A 24,273-nucleotide genomic window follows, 5' to 3' on the forward strand; every position below is an offset into this window, starting at 1 on the left:
ACCTGGCTTTCTGGCAGCATTTTACGGAGATGTTTTCAGGTGTGAAGGATCCAATTGCAATACAGTGATGGTAGAAAGTATATACTTAAAATTGGAGGCTTTTGAAAGGCAGTTAGCAAATACTATATATGGCATATCAGACCTAAGGAGGGGAAGCTGGAATGTTGAGACTTTAAAATCATTCCTAATAAGTCAGGTTCAGGTTGACCTACTTTAATTAGTCTGTTTTTCAAAGGAATATTATTGAAATACTCTACATAGCATATATGCAGGTCCAAATAGTCTTTTTCATTATTTTTGTGCTTGGCCTGTGTTAGTTTGATTAGAATTTCACTTGTCTGATTCTTCACTGTTCCACCTATTTTTTTTTTTCAATCTCCTGAATCCTATAAAAATCACTCCTTGCAGGGGGGCGCTGAGTCGTTAAGCATCTGCCTTCAGCTCAGGTCATGATCCCAGGGTCCTGGGATTGATCCCCGCATGAGGCTCCCTTCTCAGCGGGAAGCCTGCTTCTCCCTCTCCCCCTGCCCCTGCTTGTGTTCCTTCTCTCGCGGTCTCTCTCTCTGTCAAAAAATAAATAAAATCTTAAAAAAGCAAAAACAAAACAGTCCTTGCTTCAAGAAAAGAATAAACAGAGAATGCCAAGGAGTCAAGTTTTTTATCAGTATTTTTGGGAAACATGCCCCTTCTTTGTACTTTTGTTCTTCTGTATTAGCATCCCATTCAGCATATCCTTGCTACATTAATAATGCAGCTCCAAGTGGGACAGACCAAGCCAGATGTGGTCCCTGTCTTTAAGAAACTTATACTCAGGAATGGATATGAGTCAAGCACACAAGAAATAGAACTGCTATCTCTCTTCCATAGAGTAGGGTGCCTGGTAAAAGTGGTTGAATTGAGGTGTATAAGGACCAAGAGAGGACTAAAGCCTCACTTGGAGGCAACATTTGATTTTGAGGAGTGAAAGATGTAGGACCAGAAATAAGAAATAGGCTTTGCGGGGTGCCTGGCTGGTTCAGTTGGTAGAGCATGTGACTTGATCTCAGAGTTGTGAGTTTGAGCCCCACGTTGTGCATAGAGATTACTTAAAAATAAAGAATCTTAAAAAAAAAAAAAGAAATAGGCTTTGGAACAGGGCAATACTTGGGGTGGACAGATGAGGTGTTATTTTCTGGAGAAAGGGAGAAAAAAATTCAAATAAGGCATTACTTTGAGCTGAGGTGGGGGAGTTTTACAAGTCCAATTACTGGAATTAGGTGTGTGATAAGGAATGGAGAGAAAGTGGGAAGAGAAAATTAGAATTTCAGAGGACCCTAATGTTAAGGCTGAGAAGTTTTGACCTGATTTTGGCATTGAGGACCTTCTGAAGGCCTTTGAGGAAAGGCCTTATGGGCTAAAGCCCAGGTGTAGGAATGGAGAATTTGCCTGCAGCAAGCAGGACGGAAGGGAGGTGAGACCAGTTGCATTTTTGCTTTTTTCCAGGTAGGCAGTGTTGAGGACTGAAGACTTGAAATGGAACAATGATTATGGGAAGTCAAAGTGGGTAGTGGTAGTGGTGGAAGGGAGACCCATGAAGGGGCAGAATTCCCTAGAACTTGAAAGCAGTCTTGCTGTGAGAAACAAAGGAAGTAGGAGAATTGTGTAACCACAGGGTTTCTTTTCTTTTCTCTTCTTTTCTTTTTTTTTTTCTCTTTTCTTCTCTTCTCTTCTTTTCTTTTTTCTTTTCTTTTCTATTAGAGAGGAAGGGGCAGAGGGAAAGAGAATCTTAAGCAGGCTCCACGCCCAGTGCAGAGCCAGACTCGGGGCTCCATCTCACAGCCCTGAGATCATGACCTAAGTTAAATCAAGAGTCGGATGCTTAACCATCTGAGCCACCCAGGCGCCCCAACCACAGGGTTTCTACCTGTATTTAGGAGTGTAATTTTGTTTTCATCACCAGGATTGAAGTAACTGGGAAGAGAAGATTGGACAGAGATTGGGATGATGTCTGGAAGATGTTGAATTTGAGATGCAAGTAGAGCATAGAATTGAGGTGTATCAGAAGTTTTAGAACAGGGACTGGGTCAGAGAGAGATATTTGGGAATGACATTCATAGAAGTGTTTTTTTTGAAGAACTGAGATTCCCAGAGATAGGTAAGAGTATTAGGAGATGAGGGAAAAACCCAGCCTGGCTGGGAGTGATTAGGTGTGGAGGCTATAGCTAATGAGACAGACAACAGAGATCAGCGCATCAGCGTCTTTTGTTAGGGAGGTAAGTTAGAACAAAAAATATCAAGGAGAATGTGGATTGTATTTTGTGAAGGGAGGTCATTGGTGATTCATTGGTCTCAGTGAAAACTGAGAAAGTTTTGGTAGTTTGGGCAGAAGGCAGGTTGGAGGGATTTTAAGCAAGCCAGTGGGTGTGAAGCAGCAGAAATGTATACCTTTTCTTTGAAACAGGCCAGAGAGAGAACAGTAACCAGAAGAAAGCGTGAATGTGGGAAGATTTATTATTTTGAAGTAGGAGCACTCTGCACTTTATTGTAGACTGAGAGAAGGAAGCCATTAGAGAGGGAGAGAGAAAGGAGGTGTGGGATACCACAAGTGGCAATACTGTATGAATTGAAAGGTGCTAGAGGATGTGAGGTTAGGCCCAGCTGGAGGGAGAGACCGTAGTAGTAGGAGCTGCTGTTTACTGAGTGCTTCCTCTGATGCCAGCCCCGTAAGAGATGCTCGCTGAGATACTGCATCCCCTGGAGAGGAGTGCGGTGCCGCCTCCCGTCAGTGAGCTGTCTGCTCTTTTGTCTGTTGAGTATGAAGCACAGGATTACATGGGACACTGCATGTAGCCCCTCTATTGCTTTCCTTGGGCATCCATTTCTATTTGCATGTGGGTGGGAAATATATTACAGTATTGGTTGTCTTCGTTAACAGTAACTGCTTAATGTAATTTGCCAAGGTTTGGTCCACAGCCAGAACGCACCGTTCTTTGAGATTGTGGGGAAAGACTGATCTTGTGGTGGCAGGTATTACTTGTGCCCTCTCAGCACCATGGGAGATCTCCTTTCGACCTTTCTTTTTCCTTTCGACTTTTGTGAGGGTGGCACAGTAACTTTTATAAAAGATTTTGAACTGAGGAAGGAAATTTACAGTCCTTTACATACAGTTACAGGTGACTTAAATATGTCATAACTGACTTTTACTGGACAAATAAATATCTCCTCAAAGCTCTTAAGAATTGTTTCTGAGACTGCATTCAGCCTAGAAAATGACACATGCGGCAGAGAGACTGCAGAGAGAGCTCGGTGTGATTTCCTTTCTCAAGCTGTGGCAAGCCATGTACTTGAAAAAGGTGCTGGATTTATACAAAATTAAAGGAAAAGACAAGAGGAACATTTTCTTGGGTCATTTCAGGAAACGACCTGATGTTTGTACTTCTCACTTCTTGTCAACAACTCTGGTTGTGTGGCCACACTCCCAGAAATCAGTTTGTAATTCTAGGCTTTCGTTTTCATTTTGTCCCATAATCACTTGTAATTTCTTTCTCACCAGTAGAGGCTGATTGGTTTTACACTTTTCCTGGGCCAAATGTTCCCCAAGGAAAATTTTCCAAAGCCTTTTTGGTTGCTCCCTGGCATTGTCATTTTGTACATCTTTAACCACATTAGATTGAGAGAAATTATTTCTTGAGAATTGAGTGCCTTCTAGGAAGGAGGTATTCAAAGCTGGCAGCCTTTTTTTTGAACCAGGGATTTCCTGATGAATTTTGTTTGCATCCCGTGAGGCCCTGGTTGTTTGACTTGGGGCACAAACCAGTACAAGTTAGGCCTGAAGAGATGTGTGAAGTATATAAAATCTAGAAGTGAATTTGAGAGCATGAGAAAAACAAAAGGATTTACAAATCCTATCGAGATGTTAGCAGTCAGACTGAACCTAGAGGAACAATTTTTAAGAGGTAAATCCATTAGTGTCTGTGCCCTGGATTCTGAAAATGAGGTACTCTATCTCCTTTCTCATTTAAGAAATGTTTTTTGGTTTTTGGTTTTCTTGTATTTATTTAATACCTACTGCATGCCCACTAAAGTACCAAACTGAATAAGGCTGCAAAGAAATTTAAGACACGTTCTTTGATTTTAGGTGATTTGCAGTCCAGTTGGAAGACAAAACACAAGTGAAACAACTACAGGACCTTGAGATCGGTCCCATATCCATTAGGAATCCAAAGCAAAAAAGGAAAAGGGAGCTGAAGGGGTGGCCAGAGTACTGGGCCATAGTTTAAAGGCTGGTCTCAATATAATACTGTTTTGATTGCATGCTCCTATTGTTTGTTTGTTTGTTTGTTTTTAAAGTAGGCTCCAAGCCAAACGTGGGGCTTGAACGCACAACCCTGAGATCAAAAGTCACATGCTTACTACTGACTGAGCCAGGCCGGCACCCCTGCATGCTCCTGCTGTTGAAAGAATGATATCAAGCACATTTCCTGTTTATGCTTATTATTGTACTTTCATTATTAGTATTATCTTCAATCTAATGCTTTTGTGCAAAAAAATAAAAGATCTTTAAAAATCACTAGATCACTTTTGGGTTTAGTTAAAACTTCATAAAGTCTGTGTATATACTTAGCGAGGCACATACTGCCGTATGTTAAGCGTACTGAGAACTCACAAATGCATGCTGGCAGCACTGTGCGCCCTTCCCATTATGGGATCTTCTGCTTAGGAGTTTATGCAATTAAAATTTTAAAGCTAAATTCCTTAGGTTTTCTAGACTTAAAAAATGTGTTTCTTGTGTTTCTTTCATGTAACCCCAGTGAATTATCATACCTGCTCCAGTTTGGGAAGCATTCCCTTTAGATAGTCTGGTTTTATGAGTATGTATTGTTGAGGATTAGTTTGACTACAGGTAACAAAGATCTGAAAAATACCATCTTAAACAAGACATTTATTTTTCACATAAAGGAGTGTGGAAGTGTAGGCAGTCTGGGGCTGAGATGGTGGCTCCCAAGAGCAGCTAAGATCCAGGCTTTTTCTACCTTTTAATCCTCCAGCTCCAGAATGTGGCACTTATGTTCTTCATCCACACATCCATATCCTCACATTCCAGGATGACTGTTCAGAAAGCAGCCTTGGCTCCAGGTTTAAGCACCAGGAAGGAGGAAGGGAATGAGGAAGGACATATGACTTAACTTTAAGGAAGACTTCCTGGAAGTCCCACAAGCATTGCTGATTACATCTTATGGGCTAGAACTTTGTACATAGCCATACCTAATGTAAGGGAGGCTAAGAAATGTAGTCTTTTAACTAGGCAACAAAATACGCAGCTAAAGGTTGGAGTGCTATTCTAAGAGGGAATGGTGGAAATTGGGGTGGTTGACCATTAATTAGTCTCTGGCAAATGGAAGGATTCTGGAGGTTCTTTTTCTTCTTCTTTTTTTTTTTTTTGGTAACAGCTTTATTGAAATACACTCCATATACCTTAGAGTTTACCCATTTCAGTGTACAATTCAATGTCATATATTCATACTATATAGTATATTCATAGAGCTGTGGCCCTGCATCCATCTCAGTTTTGTCATCCCCAAAAGAAACCCCACTGTTCCCTTAGTAATCATTTTCTTTCCTCCCTCCTCCAACTCCCTTAGGCAACCACCAACCTTCTTTCTGTCTCTGTATTTTCCTGTTCTGAACATTTTATATATACACACATATATATACATATATATACACACACTTTTTTTTAAAGATTTTGTTTATTTGACAGCACAAGCAGGGGGAGCAGCAGGGGGGAGAAGCGGGCTCCTTGCTGAGCAGAGAGCCCGACATGGGGCTCCATCCCAGGACCCTGGGATCATGACCTGAGTTGAGGGCAGACGCTTAACAACTGAGCCATCCAGGCACCCTGTATTGTGTTTTTTGTTTTTTTAAATTTTAATGTAGGGCTTGAACTCATGACCCTGAGATAAGAGTCCTATGCTCTACTGACTGAGCCAACCAGGTTACCCTGGAAATTTTATTCAAATGGAGACACTCAGTATGTAGTTCTTTGTGGCAAGCTTCTTTCACATATGTAATGTTTTCAAGTTTCATTCACACTGTGGTATGTATCAGCACTTTTTCCTCTATTTATTGCTGAACATGATTCCATTCTATGGAGATGTATATACCACATTTTATCCATTCATCAGTTGTTGGATGTTTGGTTTGTTTCCGCTTTTTGGGGGGAAAAATTTTATTTGGGCGCCTGGGTGGCTCAGTTGGTTAAGTGCTGCCTTTGGCTCAGGTCATGATCCTGGGGTCCTGGGATCGAGCCCCACAGAGGGCTCCCTGCTCCTGGGGGGCTGCTTCTCCCTCTCCCTCTGCCTGCCATTCCGCCTGCTTGTTCTCTTTCTATCAAACAAAATCTTAAAAAAAAAAGATTTTATTTATTTAGAGAGTGCAGGAGCAGGGGGAGGGGCAGAGGGGGAGGGAGAGAATCTTCAAGCTGACTCCTTGCTGAGTGCTGAGCCCAACATGGGGCTCGATCTCATGACCAGAGCCGAAACCAAGATTTGGACACTTAACTGACTGAGCCACCCAGGTTCCCCAACTGTGATGAATATTTTAATGCTGCTGAACATTTGTGTATAAGTATTTGTGTGAACATAGGTTTTCATTTTTCTCAGATGTATGTCTAGGAATGGAATTGCTGGGTCATATCTATTCAGATCCTTTGCCCATTTTTTTTTTTTTTTAAGATTTAATTTTTTTAGAGAATGCATGAGCGCAGGGGGAGGAACGGGGGTACACATCCCTTATTAGGTATGTTATTTGCAAACATTTGCTCCTATTTGTGGGTTGTCTTCTTTTCTTTCTTTCTTTTTTTTAAAACGTAGACTCCACACGCAGCATTTGGCTTGAACTCAGGACTCTGAGATCAAAACTCATATGCTGAGCCAGCCAGGCGCCCCATGTCTTCTCATTTTCTTGATGGTATCTCTCTTTTTTTTTTTTTTTTTTTTTTTAGATTTTATCTATTTATTTGACAGAGACACAGCGAGAGAGGGAACACAAGTGGGGGGGAGTGGGTGAGGGAGAAGCAGGCTTCCTGCGGAGCAGGGAGCTCGATGCAGGGCTCGATCCCAGGACCCTGGGGTCATGACCTGAGCCAGAGGCAGACGCTTAACGACTGAGCCACCCAGGCACCCCAAAGCACAAAAGTTTTAAAAATTTTGATGGAAGTCCAATTACCTCTTTTTTCTTTGGTTGCTAGTGATAAATATATTCTTTTTTTTTTTTTTAATTTATTTATTAGAGCAGATGAGCATGCATGGAGGAGTGGGCCAGAGGGAGAGAGGGAGAGAGTCTCAAGCAGAGTCCATGCTGAGCATGGAGCCTGACATAGAGCTTGATCTCAGGACCCCAGGACCCACATGAAGTAGCTAGTGGTAAAATTCATGAGCCACCCAGGTACCCCTGGGCCTGTAATCCATCTTGAGTTAATTTTTGTATATGATGTGAGGTGTAGCTTTCTAACTTCATTCTTTTGTGTGGATCTATTCAGTTGTCTCAGCACTGTTTGTTGAAAAGACGTTTTCTTCCATCAGATTGTCTTGGCATCCTTGTTGAAAATCACTTGTCCCTAAATGTGGGAGCTTATTTCTGGACTCTCAATTCAAGAAGCCAGCTGGTATTTTGATAGGGATTGTCTTGAATCTGCAGAATAATTTGGAGGATGTTGCCGTTTAACAGTATTGTCTTCCAAGTCTTTTCATTCATTTAGATCTTTCTCTCAACAATGTTCTGGAGTTTTCATATTTTTTTTTTTTTAAGATTTTATTTATTTATTTGACAGAGAGCACAAGTAGGCAGAGAGGCAGGCAGAGGGAGAGGGAGAAGCAGGCTCCCCACTGAGCAGGGAGCCGGACGCAGGGCTCGATCCCAAGACCCTGGGATCATGACCTAAGCCGAAGGCAGCCGCTTAACCAACTGAGCCACCCAGGTGCCCCTGTTTTGGAGTTTTCAGAGTATATTTTGTACTTTTGTTAAATTTATCCCTATTCTTTTTGAAGGTATTGTAACTGAAATTGTCTTCTTAATTTCATTTTCACTTTGTTCATTACCAGGTTATAGAAGTACTTGATTTTTGTATGTTCATCTTGTATCCTGCAACCTTACTGAATTTGTTCTAATAATTTTTAGTGGATTCCTTAGGATTTTCCATATATATATAAGGTCATGTCATCTACAAATTAAGATAGTTTTACTTCTTCCTTTTCAGTCTGGATGTCTTATCTCTTTTCTTGCTTAATTACTCTGGCTAGAATCTTCATTATCATGTTGGATAGAAGTGGCAAAAGTGGCCATTCTTGTTCTAATCTTGAGGATAAGTTTTCAGTCTTTTTACCATTATATAACAGTTTGTGGCGCCTGGGCAGCAGTCAGGTAAGCATCAGTTCTTGGTTTCAGCTCAGGTCGTGATCTCATGGTCCTGGCATAGAGCCAGGCGTCAGGCTCCACACTCAGCACAGAGTCTGCTTAAAGATTCTCTCTCCCTCTCTCTCTCTCCCCCCCTCACTCCATTCTCTCTCTCTCTCTCAAATAAATAAATAAATCTTTAAAAAAGCATAACCATTAGTTGTGGAGTTTTGGTGTCAAGTGGAAAGTTGTACTAGCATTTTGTATTTGGGTGTGCTAATAGAGGCTTGTGCCCCATGATCAGAAAAGTGTGTGTCATAGCCTGGGGCTATTAATAGCTTCTTGTGCGTTCTAGATAACACCTTTGTCTCATGTTTCAGCATGGCTGCCATCCGGAAGAAACTGGTGATTGTTGGTGATGGAGCCTGTGGCAAGACTTGTTTGCTCATCGTCTTTAGCAAGGACCAGTTCCCAGAGGTGTATGTACCCACAGTGTTTGAGAACTATGTGGCAGATATTGAAGTTGATGGAAAGCAGGTGAGTACACTTTTCATAACAACTGGTTTCATTTTGCATCTTAGGCAAAGATGTTCATAGAGCCTGTAGAGAATTAGGCCTTTTTGTCTCTTCAGTACACAATATAATAATAACAAACATGTTTGAGAAATCCATTCTGTTCCTGCCATCATAGCCCAACTTTGTTCATTTTTAACTGCTGTCATCTAGACTTTAATCACATCCCTATGTATTTTACATAGGGAAGCCTCTTTACAGCTTTGTATTTGAAATTTAGTTTGTTGCCAGATGGATAATGCTAAAATGAATCTCTTCGTATGGATGGACTTCCCCAGTTCTGTCATATGTCATTCAGTGCTGAAGTATGAGATTACTAGGTCAAGAGGTCATTTTATGGGTCTCAAAGGGGTATACTGATGTACACCACCAGCAATGTGACATTTAAATAATATCCTCAAAAAAAAAAAAAAAATATCCTCATATTTAATTTTTTTTAATAGTGTTTTACTTTAACATAAATAGGCTGCCACCATTGCTTCAATTACCTGTTACTGGCAACAAGGACAGTGTTTCTTCATGTCTGTCCTGAAAGTCCACTGGCAAGACCAGAGCAAAACTCTCCTGGAATTAGAGTTTATATATATATTTTTTTAATTTTCTGTCCCCCCCCCCCCTTTTTTTTTAAAGATTTTATTTTTTTGACAGAGACACAGAGAGGGAGCACAAGCAAGGGGAGTGGGAGAGGGAGAAGCAGGCTTCCTGCGGAGCAGGGAGCCCGATGCGGGGCTCGATCCCAGGACCCTGGGACCATGACCTGAGCCGAAGGCAGACGCTTAACGACTGAGCCACCCAGGCGCCCCTTTCTGTTCCCTTTTGTGTCAAATAATGTCTTACCCAGCTCCTGTACAACTTTTGGAGAGGCATGAAATTCCTACTGCAGATGGGTCAGCTGAAAAGAAACTAGAACAAGGGGCTCTTCTCCAATATATTCAGTCCTCTTGGGCATTCATCCACATGTCTCATGCTGCTAGCACCTAATATATTGGCCCCCATAATTCCATGCCCTTTCTCCCTTCTCATTTTCCTGCTTTACCTATTACCCCTTTCTGTCCCGGTGCTACCTAGCTTCAGTTTGTGGCACCGGGTATGGAAAGCACATTAAGCTAGCTATTCAGATTTCTAGGGTCCCTGAAATAAAAGTGCTTCTTAGCAACTCAGTAGCCTACAAGTTGAGAGAGGGTGCTAGGAATGTTCATTTAAGAGTATACAGTAATAGTCTAGGAAACCATCCAAGATTCTAGGTGATTGTGGTCCCAGGAACAGACCTACCAAAGATGGAAAAGCCCATTCTGACAAGAGATAGGGCCAACATCCAAAGCATTTATCAGGAGATAGGGTTGGATGTGTCTGACTGAGCACACATGAGGCTTGGAGGGGCCAAGGTAGTGCGATTAGGCAGAGAGTGAATGAGCTGTACCATTCTGAGGTTCGTTCTGTTGTGAGGCTTGGGTATCAATGTATTAGAAATACACATACCAAACCAGTAGTGTGTGTGCATGACAGAAGTGCAGTGGGTCTAGTGGAGGTTGTGAGCGATGCATCCTAGGGCAGAGGTTGAGGGTGGAAGAGATAATTAGCCATCAACTTTAAGGAAAGAATGATATTTAGAAACTTTGAAATATGTGCTGTGAAGGCTCTAGGAAAAAAGGGTATTCCAAGTACTAGAAGGAGAGCTTTTGGCTCCAAAGCCTCCCTGAGCAGAAGTATTAAAATCCCACTCTGGTTGTGAGAAATCACAGGGCTGGCTGCAGTGCCGGACAACATGGAAGGGGACCTGTGTCCAGAGCCCAGGCATCAGTTTGCCCTCCTACCACAGGAAGGTGAGCAGGTTCCAGGTGTGAAAGGAGTACCCTGCTCTCTTAGTGATGCTTTCATTCAGATATTTTTTGAGCAGAAAAGGCAGGTCCAGAGACCTTTCTTGTCCACTGAGACCTTGCCTAACATCCAGCATGGTGTCTTTTCTTACCCACTTACTCAAATGTAGTCTTTTTTTTTTTTTTAAAGGTTTTATTTACTTATTTTAGAGAGAGAGTAAGCGTGAGTGCAGGGAGGAACAGAGGGAGATGGAGAAGTAGACTCCCCACTGAGCAGGGAGCCCGACGTGGGGCTTGATCCCAGGACCCTGGGATCACAACCTGAGCAGAAGGCAGATGCTTAACCGACTAAGCCACCCAAGTGCCCCTCAAATACAGTTTTGTCTCCATGTTTGCACATTGGAGCAGAATGATGAGACAAAAAAAAGGAAACAATTGAGTTAGAATGTATTGGGAAAAGTTACTCAGCTCTGATGTTTCCTTGTCTTGCTTTGTACACCTGGTAGAATGTTCTTTATAATAAAGTTTGATTTTCCTTGTTCATCTGCTTTTCTATGTAGAATGTTGTTTATAATTAAATACTATGCTTTTTACAAACTATAAAGTTATTTTTGACTTGATATTTTAAATTATGTACTAATTATGTACTTTATTATATACTTTATGTACTCTAGTATTTTGAGAAATTTCAACCTAAAACAATTTAAACACACCGTCCAGCTCAGGCTTGTTTTACTGTTTTGGACAGTTTGCCATTTGAATGTACTTTGGTGAGTACCACTTCGTCTGAAAGTGGGGAGGATTAACCTTGCATTCTTGTGTTTATTTTTCCTATCACAGGTAGAGTTGGCTTTGTGGGATACAGCTGGGCAGGAAGATTATGATCGCTTGAGGCCTCTCTCCTATCCGGACACTGATGTTATACTGATGTGTTTCTCCATTGACAGCCCTGATAGTTTAGGTGAGTAACTCTGCAGCCTGATGTTTGTCACTGTCTGTGTGCCTGGCTGACACCTGGTTTCTCAGGTCATTTCTGTGCATCAAGTCGTTGAAAAGCAAACATGAACTTCATAGAAGGAATCATCAGTGACCAGAGTCCTAGAGCCTTGGGACTAGAAAGCCTGGGCCCTGGGTCACTTTTCAGCCTAGGTCTCCTATGTGTCTACTTTGTAAAGTAGGTGGGTTCCAAATACAAAGCCATCTTTTCTACTAAAATTTGAGGAAGGCTTTTTTAGGTGCTCACACCTTTTTTCAGTACTTCATATTGAACCTGTTGCTTCCCAATATCTAAACTGGTGATTTGCTGTTTCCTGATAGTGTATTTGTTTGTTTAAAGGTTTATTTATTTATCTGAGAGAGTGAGTGCGTGGGGAGGGTCAGAGGGAGAGGGAGAGAAGCAGACTCCCCCGAGATCAACAGTTGGGTGCTTAGCCAACTGAGTCACCCAGCACCCCTCCTGGTAGTATTTTTAAAGCCCCATTTTAGCCGTTTTCTAAAGTATCTTAGCTAATAAAGAGAGACTTGAACTTGACCATTTCACCAGCTCAGTTGGTCACATGTCTCAGAAGCCACCTTCCTTCAGAAAAAGACCGAATAACACTGACCTCATACTCTGCGAAGCAAGGCACTAAGGTCTGAAACAGAACTTACTTTCGGTTTGTACCTAAGAGGATAAAATGTTTCTCTTGGTGATGTAGTGCTCTGTCTTTACAAGGTAGCAGTTGGGCCAAGAACATTGTCATCATTAACACAAACAACCTTGGAGGGCCTGCTGGTGATGTGGGCTTGCGCTGGCCAGTTAGGGTTATGTGACCTTTTTTTTTTTTTGGTCATGGTTATACTCATTTTAATGACAGTACTTGGGCGCTCCAAGATTTTGAGCCCCTTGATCAGGGTTATGCATCCCAAGGCATCAAGCTGAGACTGAGCCTTCTGTGCAGTGTCTCCCGAGACTGAGACAGATAGAGCAGGTACTCTCTGCCATTGGTTCACTTCGGTCATTTTCAACAGTTGTTTCAGTTTTGGTTTCTCAAACGAACCTGGCTATCTTTGGGGGTCTGTTGGAAGGTCCGAGAAGATGGGGCATAGAAAAAATAGAGCCGTGCAACACCCTCCCTTCACACACACATCATGGATTTGTCTAAGTCCTGTGGGAATGAGGAGGAATGCGTGCCCTATATCTCATCATCCAAGGTATAATCCTTTAGGGACAAAAACACTTCAGAGCAAGAAGTTACTTTTCTCCATGTCTCCTCGTCTCAAAGGAGGTCTTTAGCACCCCCCCTTTTTTATTTTTATTTATTTTTTTTAAAGATTTTATTTATTTATTTGAGAGAGAGAGAATGAGAGAGAGCACATGAGAGAGGTTAGCGTCAGAGGGAGAAGCAGACTCCCTGCCGAGCAGGGAGCCCGATGCGGGACTCGATCCAGGGACTTCAGGACTATGACCTGAGCCGAAGGCAGTCGCTTAACCAACTGAGCCACTCAGGCGCCCCTATTTTTTTTTTTTTTTTTAAGATTTTATTTATTTATTTGACAGATAGATAGAGAGCACAAGTAGGCAGAGAGGCAGGCAGAGGGAGAGGGAGAAGCAGACTCCCCGCCGAGCAGGGAGCCCGACGCGGGGCTCGATCCCAGGACCCTGGGATCATGACCTGAGCCGAAGGCAGACGCTCAACCGACTGAGCCACCCAGGCCCCCCATAGCACCCCTCCCCTTTTTTAAAGTAGGCTCCACACCCAGCGTGGAGCCCAGTGTGGGGCTTGAACCCTGAGATCAAGACCTGAGCTGATAATCAAGATTCAGGTGCTTAGCTGACTGAGCCACCCAGGTGCCCCTCTTTAGCTTTTGACTTCTCTTTACTAGCCATGACTTGTTTTTTGCTGGCCCTTCTCCCAAAGGGCAGGCCCTGGGGAGGAGAGTAGAGGTAGAAAGTAAAGAGGCAAAGGAGAGATCTCTGAAATACAAATACACCTGGGGAGAGGGTCTGATGTTGGAGGATGCTCTGCCTTCCCTGGAGGTCACTGCAGGAGTGTGGTTGATAGGTGGACCCCCTTTGCTGAGCTGACTTAACTAGCTTGGTTTTGCCAAAGTCCTTTTAAAAGTTCTGTTGTCTTGGCTTGGATATGGGGAGAATCTCACCAGTAGTTTGCCCAAGTAAAATGTGTTATGGGAACTCAAAAAGTATGGATCAAGAAAATGAAAAGCTAATGTCAACCTAATGTTAAACTTTGTCTTACGTGATTGGATGTTATTAGACTATGGCCCTGTATGTAGGTATAGGATAACAAGTTTGATCAGGAATCAGAATGTTGGTGTGAAAGTTTCAGCCCTGCTGCCAGCCAACCCTGTGATAATTTTACTTTTTGAGCGTCTGCTGTCTGGACTGGCAGTTGTTCTAGAGTCTATATTCTAGTTGAGACCTGGGGTAGCAAACTTGTAAAAGACCAAATAGTAAATATTTTAGGCTTTGTTGGCCATATGTTGTACTGAACTTGGCCACAACTACTCAGTTTCACTGTTGTATCACAAAAGCAGCCGCAGAATATATATAATGAATGAGCTTGGCTATGTTCCAGTAAAACTTACTTTAAGAAAAAAAGAATTTTATTTATTTTAGAGAGAGAAAGAGTGTGAGCGAGCAGGGGTGGGGGGAGCAGAGGGGGAGGGAACGAAAATCTGAAGCAGACTCTACTCAGCACTGAGCCGGACACAGGGCTCAATCCCACCACTGTGAGACCATGACCTGAGCTGAAACCAAGAGTCGGATGCTTAACTGCCTAAGCCACTCAGGCTCCCCAAAGATGCTATTTTTTGAGAGAGCGAGGGCACGCGTGCTCACTCAAGCAGGGGGAGCAGTAGAGGGAGAGGAAGAAGCAGACTCCCTGCTGAGCAAGGAGCCCCATGTGGGGCTTGATCCCAGCACCCTGGGTTCATGACCTGAGCCAAAGGCAGATGCTTAACTGACTGAGCCACCCACGTGCCCCTTATTTTTATAAGTATTTTTTTAAAGTAGACTCCAGACAAGATTTTATTTGCTGACCCTGATCTAGATGATAAGGATTTCTACTCTCTAGCTTTCTGGAATTCCCAAAGGCCCTCATACAACCCCACTGTAAATCCACACAGAGTGATAAGCCTCAATGTTATCAGATTATTTCGGGGGTGGGAGATACTATAGGTGATTGCCATCACTGGATTACATAAAGTTTTAGGGGCGCCTGGTTGGCTCAGTCAGTAAAGCATGAGACTTGCCTCAGGGCTGTGAGTTCAAGCCTCATGTTGGGCATGGAGCCTACTTTAAAAAAAGTGGGGGGGGGGCAGAAAAGAAAAAAATTAAGTTTTAAAGTTATTCATGAAAAGAGAAGGCAAGACAGAGGTGATTCATTTTAATTTATGTGTCCTGAATTTCCAGGGGGTGGGGAGACTATTGGAGTAATAATTTCATACATTCAGCAAATAATTACTGAGCACCTATTTATGGAAGAAATTTCTAGATTAAGGGAGACAGAAGAGCAAAAACAACAGTAAATCCAAAAAAAAAAAAAACAATCTGAAAGCAAGAAATTTTACAAATAGCATTCTTAGAGGTGGGTGTGGAATGGGCCATGGTAGTACTCTGTTTTAGAGGATGACCATAGGATGGTCAGCAACCGTACTGAAAAGGTGACTGCTGGGAGAGACCTAAAGGATCTGAGGGAAGCAAATACAGATATCTAATAAAAGAACCTTCCAGGTAGGGGGAACAGCAGATGCAAAGTCACCAAGGCAGGAAGAGGAAGGAAGGAATCCAGTGCAGCAGAAGAGGTGGGAATGAGGGTTGCAAAGCCATGTGGTTAATGGTGTGGACTTTTCCTTTCATCATGAGTGAGTTGGGAACTGGATTGTGAGAAGGATTGAACAAGGGAGTGATGTCTCACTTACCTTTTAAAGTGATCACTGTCACAGCTGAACTGAAAAGTGACCGCAGGTGCAGAGGTGAGAGCAAGGTTCAGGCTGAGGCTGTTTGGCGTGGTCGTTAGATGGGTTGGCCCTTTTCTCTGTATTACTCTGTATTGTTCTGAGGACTGGAACACTGCACTTCTTTGGGAACCTCTTTGTTTCAGAATAAAACTTTTGAGTTTTAAGTTGTGACATTAGTGATAAAATTGACTCTATTGTTGCTGTAGCAAAGCACAGTCAAGTGTCCATCTTGTGTGCTGAAGAATAAAGCATCAAATTATATAAGTTTCCTGACCTTACTCATATAGCTTCTTTATCTGATACGGTCTTTCAGCCAGAAGACAGAGCATCTTCCATATTCTTTTTTTTTTTTTTTTTTTTTTTAAGATTTTATTTATTTATTTGAGACAGAATGAGAGAGAGCACATGAGATGGGGGAGGGTCAGAGGGAGAAGCAGGCTCCCTGCCGAGCAGGGAGCCCGATGCAGGACTTGATCCAGGGACTCCAGGATCATGACCTGAGCCGAAGGCAGTCGCTTAACCAACTGAGCCACCCAGGCGCCCGAGCATCTTCCATATTCTAAATAACTCTTGCCTTTTGGTAATTTGTCTTGAAGTCAGAGAATGAAGTTTACTTTTTTTTTAAGATTTTATTTATTAATTTATTTGTTAGAGAGTGTGCACAAACAGGCAGAGCGGCAGGGAGAGAGAGAAGCAGGCTCCCACTGAGCAGAGAGCCCGACATGGGGCTCCATCCCAGGACCCTGGGATCATGACCCGAGTTGAAGGCAAACGCTTAACCGACTGAGCCACCCAAGGCGCCCCTGAACAATTTATTTCCAAAATATAGCCTCAGATTACAAGCAGACCATTTAAATGATTGTCAATAAGTACTTTGTATGCATTGACTCTGAATAACCCTATGTGAGACAGGTAATACTGTTATCCCCATTTTATAAAATCATGCCTGACACTGAGATGCCCAAGGCCATGGTTGTGGGAGGTTGAACCCGGGCCACTTACACACCATGAGGTACGTCCAACCTTTGTAAATTAGTACAGTATTGGCAAGAAGCTGGTTATCACTCATTTTCATAAGTCATTCTTGAGCCATTTGAAATACCAATAACCTACACGAGGGGGGTCATGCTGAAGGTCCAAAAGGAAGGTATCGAGAGAACATGGGGACCCTGGGCCAGCTGCAGCCCTTGAATGGAGACCCTTTCTGTAAGATGTAGTCAGAATTACTAGCCAGCAGTGACGAAATGGTCCATGGATAGCTTCCCTCCTTGGGTCAGGTTGTGTGGAGCCACCCTGTGTCCTGGATCCTTTGCTCCTCCAGAGGCTTTAACTGGGCCCCACTTCTACAGGAACTGAGTTCCTTAGTGGGGACTGAGGAAAAGCTGGTGATTCTGTGCTTAATGTAAGGGGGTTAGATTTTGCCTTTTTCTGTGCTTTTGAAACTAGTGAGACTCCATTAAATGTTGAGCATACTTTTTTAAGTAGTTTCCTTGCAATTTAACTAGGGCTCTTGGACATTATTCAAGATAGAATTGTATTGTATATCCAAATTTTGTTTCTTTCAGAAAACATCCCAGAAAAATGGACCCCGGAAGTCAAGCACTTCTGTCCCAACGTGCCCATCATCCTGGTTGGGAACAAGAAGGATCTTCGGAATGATGAGCACACAAGGCGGGAGCTAGCCAAGATGAAGCAGGTATTGTCTGGAGCAGGACTCTGTTGTCCTGTAGTAGTCTTAAACCCAGGGCCGAAGGTTGGATGTGGAGGGGCCCAGCAGAAATTCACAAGCCAGGCTATTTCAGAGAGTCCCAGAAGCCTTTCTTTCTCCATCTGTCCCTCATTCACTGGGGCCTGCTCAGAGGGTCCTTAAGACTCCCTGCTCATATGAGATGGGAAGCTCTCCTGTGAGGTAGTGCTGTGCCTCCAAGGATTGCCTGCCTGAGAAGGGACTATCAGCAGCAGTAGTCAGTGCTCCAAATGCAGGAACTTTTTATCAGGCTCTTGATTTCCCTCTCTGGTTATTACCTTGGTATGTGTGAGGCCAAAGATTAAATTGGTGGCAACTAAAGGATCAGGAAATCCTGAGGACAAGGAGTCCAGAGAGCCCTGATGCCTTTATAAAAGGCATGATGGAGTTCGCATCTTGGCTTCTGAGAAGCCAGGTGGCCCAATGGCAGGGCTTCCCTAGTGCAGGGCAAGAGCTTTGAGGTCTTCAGCCCAGGTTCTTCCACTGAGGTTTCTCTCTGAATGTTAAGGTCAGGATCTGTCTCCTCCCAGAGGCATTGAGTCCTCTGTGAAGCTAACTACAGGAAGACCCAAGTGCTTACCCTGGACTGAAAGCTTGAATCATTTTGCCCTTGATTCCCTCCTAAACCCTGCAGGGCTCTCTGGCCTCTCCCTTTCTCTCTACGTCCCAGAGAAGAGCTTGTTTGATAGAGATTTTATATTGGGGTAGGGAGGATCACTGCATATGAGTTTCATAAGTCAGAACTCAAATCTGGGTTTGGCAGCTTTTAAAAGAAGTCTTTTAAGCTGAATTTGAGTACTTTGCACTTACTTCATATATGTGACACTTAACTGAAAGTGCTCTTTTGTCTTTGTTAGGAGCCGGTGAAACCAGAAGAAGGCAGAGATATGGCAAACAGGATTGGCGCTTTCGGTTACATGGAGTGTTCAGCAAAGACCAAAGATGGAGTGAGGGAGGTTTTTGAAATGGCCACGAGAGCTGCTCTGCAAGCCAGACGTGGGAAGAAAAAATCTGGGTGCCTTGTCTTGTGAAACCCTGCTGCAAGCACAGCCCTCATGCGGTTAATTTTGAAGTGCTGTTTATTAATCTTAGTGTATGATTACTGGCCTTTTTTCATTTATCTATAATTTACCTAAGATTACAAATCAGAAGTCATCTTGCTACCAGTATTTAGAAGCCAACCGTGATTATTAATGATGTCCAACCCACCCGACCACCGGGGTCCTTCTGACACCGCTCTAACAGCCCTCCTCTGCACTCCCACCTGACACACCAGGCGCTAATTCAAGGAATTTCTTAACTTCCTGCTTCTTTCTAGAAAGAGAAACAGTTGGTAACTTTTGTGAATTAGGCTGTAACTACTTTATAACTAACATGTCCTGCCTGCCATCTGTCAGCTGCAAGGTACTCTGGTGAGTCCCTACTTCAGAGCTTTACTCCTTAACAAATTTTATTGGCATAGCTCTGTGATGGGCATCCAGTTTTTTGAAAATGCTCATCCAGAAAGGCCCAGGTCCATGCAGCTGTGGCAGAGTTACAGTTCTGTGGTTTCATGTTAGTTACCTTATAGTTACTGTGTAATTAGTGCCACTTAATGTATGTTACCAAAAAATAAATATATCTACCCCAGACTAGATGTAGTATTTTTTGTATAATTGGATTTCCTAATACTGATATTTGTCATCCCTGCAGAAAGTGTATTGGTTTTTTAAAAAAGAAAGTGTATTTGAAAATAAAGTCAGATGGAAAATTCATTTTTAAAATTCCCGTTTTGTCAGTTTCTCTGATAAAAAAGATGGCCCATATCACCTGTTTTTGGCCCCACATATTCCAGTACCCCCTCCCCAGAGCTGGGCTAAATAAATAGGAATTTGGTTTCATGCCTGAGGCACTTAGACACTTCAGAAGGTGGCATGACCTGTCTCACCTGGACTGCAGGGTCTGGCTCTAGTTCACAGTGCTTTTCCTCACTGTATCCAGGTTCCCTCCCACAGGAGCCACCAGTTCTCTTGGGTGGCACTCTTTCTTCTCTCCAGCTGACTGAACTTTTTTTCTGTACCAGTTAATTTTTCCAACTACTAATAGAATAAAGGCAGTTTTCTAAACTTCCTGTATCCTGGTGTTTGTGTTGCTCTCTCCAGGGCTGGGAGTGGGAGGATATATCCAGCCTAGCTCTCCTTGGAAGGTTCCTTCAGAGTGCAAAATACCAGCTGGCCCCCATTCTGACACACACACCCCCAATTTGGCACTAACCTGGCTGCTCCTAAGAAGGTGGAAACGATCATTTTGTGTCAGTTAAAGTTCACAGTGGCCTAGTGTGGGGAATGCATTGTACGGAGGATACATGAAGGGTACTCCAAGCAGTCATTCCTCTAGAGGAATCTCAGGAGTGTGACATTTTTCTCTTCCTGCCCGTTTTCAGTGTCTTTTACTTACAGGCCTGAGCCTCAGGTTAAGCTGATTAGGTATAGAGGATGGCCTGAAATCGGCTGGGTCCACCCCAGAAGCCAGGGAGGGGGCTGGGCCTCAGTGGCTCCTTGGAAAAACCAGTGTTAAGGACAGTGCCACACTGGAGATCTAAAAGGAGATCGGAGGCCTGGATGAGAAGACGCGCCAGGCAGCCCCAGAATGCAGGGAAGGGAGTTGGAGCTGCATTTTGGAGCCTGAGCCCTGGCTGCCCCGGGCAATGCCCACTTTCCTCCAACTTAACCTTCCTAGAGCCACAGCGCGTCACCGCAGAGAGAACTTGCCTTGGCAGCCACTGCCAACTGCACCACCACCACAAGTCACAACTCGCTCTGTGCACCTGGCGACAATAGGGCACAGACTGCAAGAGAAGTAATGTGGCTTAACCTGGGAGGGCTGTGTGGCGAGGAGCGGCACCGGCTGCTGTTGCTGCCCAGTCTCCTTGGGCCCTGCCCCATCCTTTAACTAAAAACCCTTGAGAAGGAACCGGAGCCCTCTTGGACCCGAGCCCTGGGGAACTCGCGGGAACGCCACCAGCCCTGCGCTGCCTGGACGGGACCTGGCGTGCCTGCGGCTCTGCACCGCCTGGGCGGTGCCCGCATCCGGCCAGGACGCACCCTCCCACCCGGCGGGAGGGAGGGCGGAGGCCGGATGAGGCGGGGCCGGGGGGGGGGGCGGAGCGGCCGGAAAAGTCCCTGCGCCACGTGACCCCACAGTCCTCGCTGTCCCCTGCCGAAGCTACGCACTGTAGTCAGAAAGCCCGCCATGTGTGCCGCTCCGCTCGCCGCCGCCGCCGCCGTTGAGGCGGCGGCCCCGCGCTCCGTGTATGCCTTCTCTGCGCGCCCGCTGGCCGGCGGGGAGCCCCTGAGCCTGGGTTCCCTGCGGGGCAAGGTGCTGCTCATCGAGAATGTGGCGTCGCTCTGAGGCACAACGGTCCGGGACTACACCCAGATGAACGAGCTGCAGCGGCGCCTCGGGCCCCGGGGCCTGGTTGTGCTCGGCTTCCCGTGCAACCAGTTCGGGCATCAGGTGCGCGCTGGGGGCAGAGCGGGGGGGCGGGGCGTGCACCAGGTCCTGGCTGCGGAGAGGCGGGCCCACCGGCGCTCGTCCCAGCTGGGGTCAGGTCTCCCTAGGGTTGTACAAGAAGGGCAAGAGCCCGGTGACTCATCGAGAAACTTCTCGTTTGCTGTCCGAACGTTTCCCCTCCCCTTGCGGCCCCGGGTTCCAGCTGCTCTCCCTTCCCGCAGGAGAACGCTAAGAACGAAGAGATCCTGAATTCCCTCAAGTACGTCCGACCTGGCGGCGGGTTCGAGCCCAACTTCACGCTTTTTGAGAAGTGCGAGGTGAACGGCGCGCAGGCGCACCCCCTCTTCGCCTTCCTGCGGGAGTCCCTGCCAGCCCCCAGTGACGACGCCACTGCGCTCATGACCGACCCCAAGTTCATCACCTGGTCTCCCGTGTGCCGCAACGACATCGCCTGGAACTTTGAGAAGTTCCTGGTGGGCCCGGATGGTGTGCCTGTGCGCAGGTACAGCCGCCGCTTTCCCACCATCAGTATCGAGCCTGACATCGAAGCCCTGCTGTCCCAGGGGCCCAGCAGTGCCTAGGCAACCCTCCGCCCCCTGCTGCTTGGCAGCGCTGCCCTCGGGATTTCATCCATGACGGTGTTTCCTCGAAATCTGCATGGAGGAACACCTGATTTCCAGGAAAATCCCCTGAGCTAGGCGCTTTTGTCCATCCCAGCACCCCCTCCCTAACGAGGCTCCTCAGTAATAAAGTGTTGGGTGTCAGCACAACTTTGTGTGTGTCCTGTGTCAGTTGGGGACATCTTTCCTAGTAACCTCATTGTCACAGGGCTGTGAGCTTAAGTGTCATGTCCCCCCCCCACCCCTTGGCCTTTATTAATTTTTTTTATTTTGAAAGATTTTATTTATTTATTTGACAGAGACACAGCGAGAGAGGGAACACAAGCAGGGGGAGTGGGAGAGGGAGAAGCAGACTTCCTGCTGAGCAAGGACCCCGATGCGGGGCTCCATCCCAGGACCCCAGGACCATGACCTGAGCGGAAGGCAGACGCCTAACGACTGAGCCACCCAGGCGCCCCTGGCCTTTGTTTTAGCCAAGCCTGAACTTCCTAAGCTTTTGTCTGTAGTGTCTGGAAAGCCTAACTCCTGTCCCAGTGTTTTTCCTTCTGCCAGGATATTTAGTAGGGCCATCCCAAGGTCCTGTTAGAAAGTCCAGATTCCAAAAATAGGAAGACAAGTCAAGAGCCAACTGCCTAATCCCAGCAGTAGGCCTCCTTTCTAAGTATTGACTAGGCATGAAAGGACATTCATAAAAGAGAACACCACGAGTTCCCACTCGCATTCAGAGTCTGTGGCTTCTCCAAGTGTCAGGTCCACCTACTTTACACAGTCGTAAGCCCATGCAATTTTACAAATTTTTTCCCGTTACTTTGTTAGATCTTTGCATGTTGCCACCCAGGCTTATTTATGTCTACTCCCATGCCGCCCTTACTGCTTGTTGCCTCTCATGTATTCAGAGTGAGAAGAGTATACAACTGGGCCTTCTGACCATGCCCTGCTTGGCACTTAGCAGTTGGAATTGCATGGTCAGGCTCACGGCAGGGGCTTATCTTGGAAGCCAGCTGCTGCTTCTCAGGTGTGGTTTGGGTCTAACCTCTCTCTCCCTCTCCTGTCTCTGCTGCCTATCTTTTGAAACAGACCTGAAGCCACTTACTATCACAGCCCAGGGGACTCTGGGCGGCTTGGACGCAGCTCCTACTTGGGCAGACAAGGATGCAGAAACACATTAACAGTGTCTCCCAGTCCAGAATGTGGGCTCATCGTTCGGTCCTGTGTCATGTGTTCTGTTGGCTGCCAGGAATGCAGTCCTCGGAAAGGCGGACAGAATATATAGTTCCTAAAAGCATGTGTAGTTCTGAGGTAGTACAGGGTACTTTGAGAATAAGAGAGCCTGGCCCAGTAGGGAGGATCCCGCTTCCCTCCTGGAGGAAATGGCAGTGAAGCTGAAGAGAAGTCAAGAAGCATTTAGCTGAGGAATGAACTGATGGAGGGTGGACAGGCAGGGAGTACAGTGTGCAAGGGTCTGAGGTGGGAAGGGGGCACCACTGACTGAGTTGGACAACACAAGGACAAGCAGGTTTGGGGAGAAGAGTGTTCAGATTCAGACATCTTGCATGAGACATCCAGATGGAGTATCTGGAGCAGGTAGTTAAAAGAGGCTCAGAAAAGAAGTATGGGTTGGAGACAAAGATCTAGCCACGGGGACAGTAAGTAGCCATTGGAGAGTATGAGATCACCTGGGGAGAGTGGCAAGAAATAAACCAGGGGGGCCTAGGCCCGAGGCCTATGGATTCCCAATCCTGGGTCAGCTAACAGGAACAGCTGGGAAAACCAGGATGGAGTCAAGGGGCCGTGAGAAGGGATATTTCATAAACGTGGCTGGGGCAAGTGCTTGTGGATTGAGTGTTCCTCAGCAAGTACAGTTTCAGGGGGGCAGCTGGAATTGAAGCCAGATAACCAAGTGTCCGAGATGTGTCAGGTCCTGTTCTAGGAGCTAAACATAGAGCCCCCAAGAATCACCAGGGTACTTGTTAAAATGTTCCATGGCCCTCACCCAGAGATACTGCTTTGGAAAGTCTGGGGACTTAGGATCCTACTCAGCTACCTACCAGCTGAACCTGAGGACAGACTTTCTGCTCCAAGGCTCCCCTTTCCTGTAAAGGGTCAGTGCCGCCCAGGCCACATTGTCTGGTTAGGCTCTAAATGGGAACCCAGGGCTTTCCAAACTAACTTCAACCTCTTCCCTCCCAAGCTGCTTGGTGACTCACTCTTACTCGCCCACTTTTTTTTCCTCTCAGTTTTTGCCTTGGGTTGCCAAAGAAGGGAACTTCTGAGTTCCCAATGTGGCTGCCCCTGTCTTCCTAAGACTTCAAGCTGCCGGCCTCCCTTAACTGAAAGTCATTTCCAACTCGCTCTCCTTCAGGAAGAATCAGAGTAAAGCCAATTAACACTACCTCTTCCTCCCCAAGAAACTGGACATCTTCCCCCAACACGTACAAATACACACTCCTACACATACACATTCCTTATCATTCAACCATGAAACCGCTACTGGCTCTGACCTGCACCCGCCCCACCCCATCGTGAATCAGCAGTTCAGATGAACAAGTAAAAGCGAAGGAATCCCAGCAAGCCTGCCTGAGGTCCAAGTGTTTAGTTAAAGTGGCCGCAGGACATTGCTTATCTGGGAGCAGGCAACAGCATTTAGGCCACAGGCCTTCTGAAAAGGGAATGGGCCCTGCTGTTACTC

At 45.4% G+C, this 24,273-nt stretch overlaps 2 protein-coding genes across 3 annotated transcripts in view; both read left to right on the forward strand.

Annotated features, from left to right (window-relative positions):
- Positions 1–19,577, forward strand: part of RHOA (ras homolog family member A) — a 61,157-nt gene extending 41,580 nt beyond the window's left edge. For both annotated transcript variants that reach the window (XM_078078189.1, XM_036100573.2), the window contains 4 exons: positions 8,754–8,910; positions 11,604–11,724; positions 17,291–17,421; positions 18,330–19,577. In XM_078078189.1, coding sequence (XP_077934315.1) covers positions 8,755–8,910; positions 11,604–11,724; positions 17,291–17,421; positions 18,330–18,503 — 582 coding nt within the window. In that variant the 5' untranslated portion in view covers position 8,754 and the 3' untranslated portion in view covers positions 18,504–19,577. The remainder of the gene's footprint in view (positions 1–8,753; positions 8,911–11,603; positions 11,725–17,290; positions 17,422–18,329) is intronic.
- Positions 19,578–20,649: 1,072 nt separating this feature from the next.
- GPX1 (glutathione peroxidase 1) lies at positions 20,650–21,734 on the forward strand. Its single transcript, XM_036100572.2, has 2 exons — positions 20,650–20,967; positions 21,186–21,734. The coding sequence occupies exons 1-2, from the start codon at positions 20,704–20,706 to the stop codon at positions 21,543–21,545; spliced, it is 624 nt and encodes a 207-aa protein (XP_035956465.1). The 5' UTR covers positions 20,650–20,703; the 3' UTR covers positions 21,546–21,734.
- Positions 21,735–24,273: the final 2,539 nt, after the last annotated feature.

This window comes from Halichoerus grypus, chromosome 1 (assembly GCF_964656455.1).
Source record: "Halichoerus grypus chromosome 1, mHalGry1.hap1.1, whole genome shotgun sequence".
NCBI lineage: Eukaryota > Metazoa > Chordata > Mammalia > Carnivora > Phocidae > Halichoerus > Halichoerus grypus.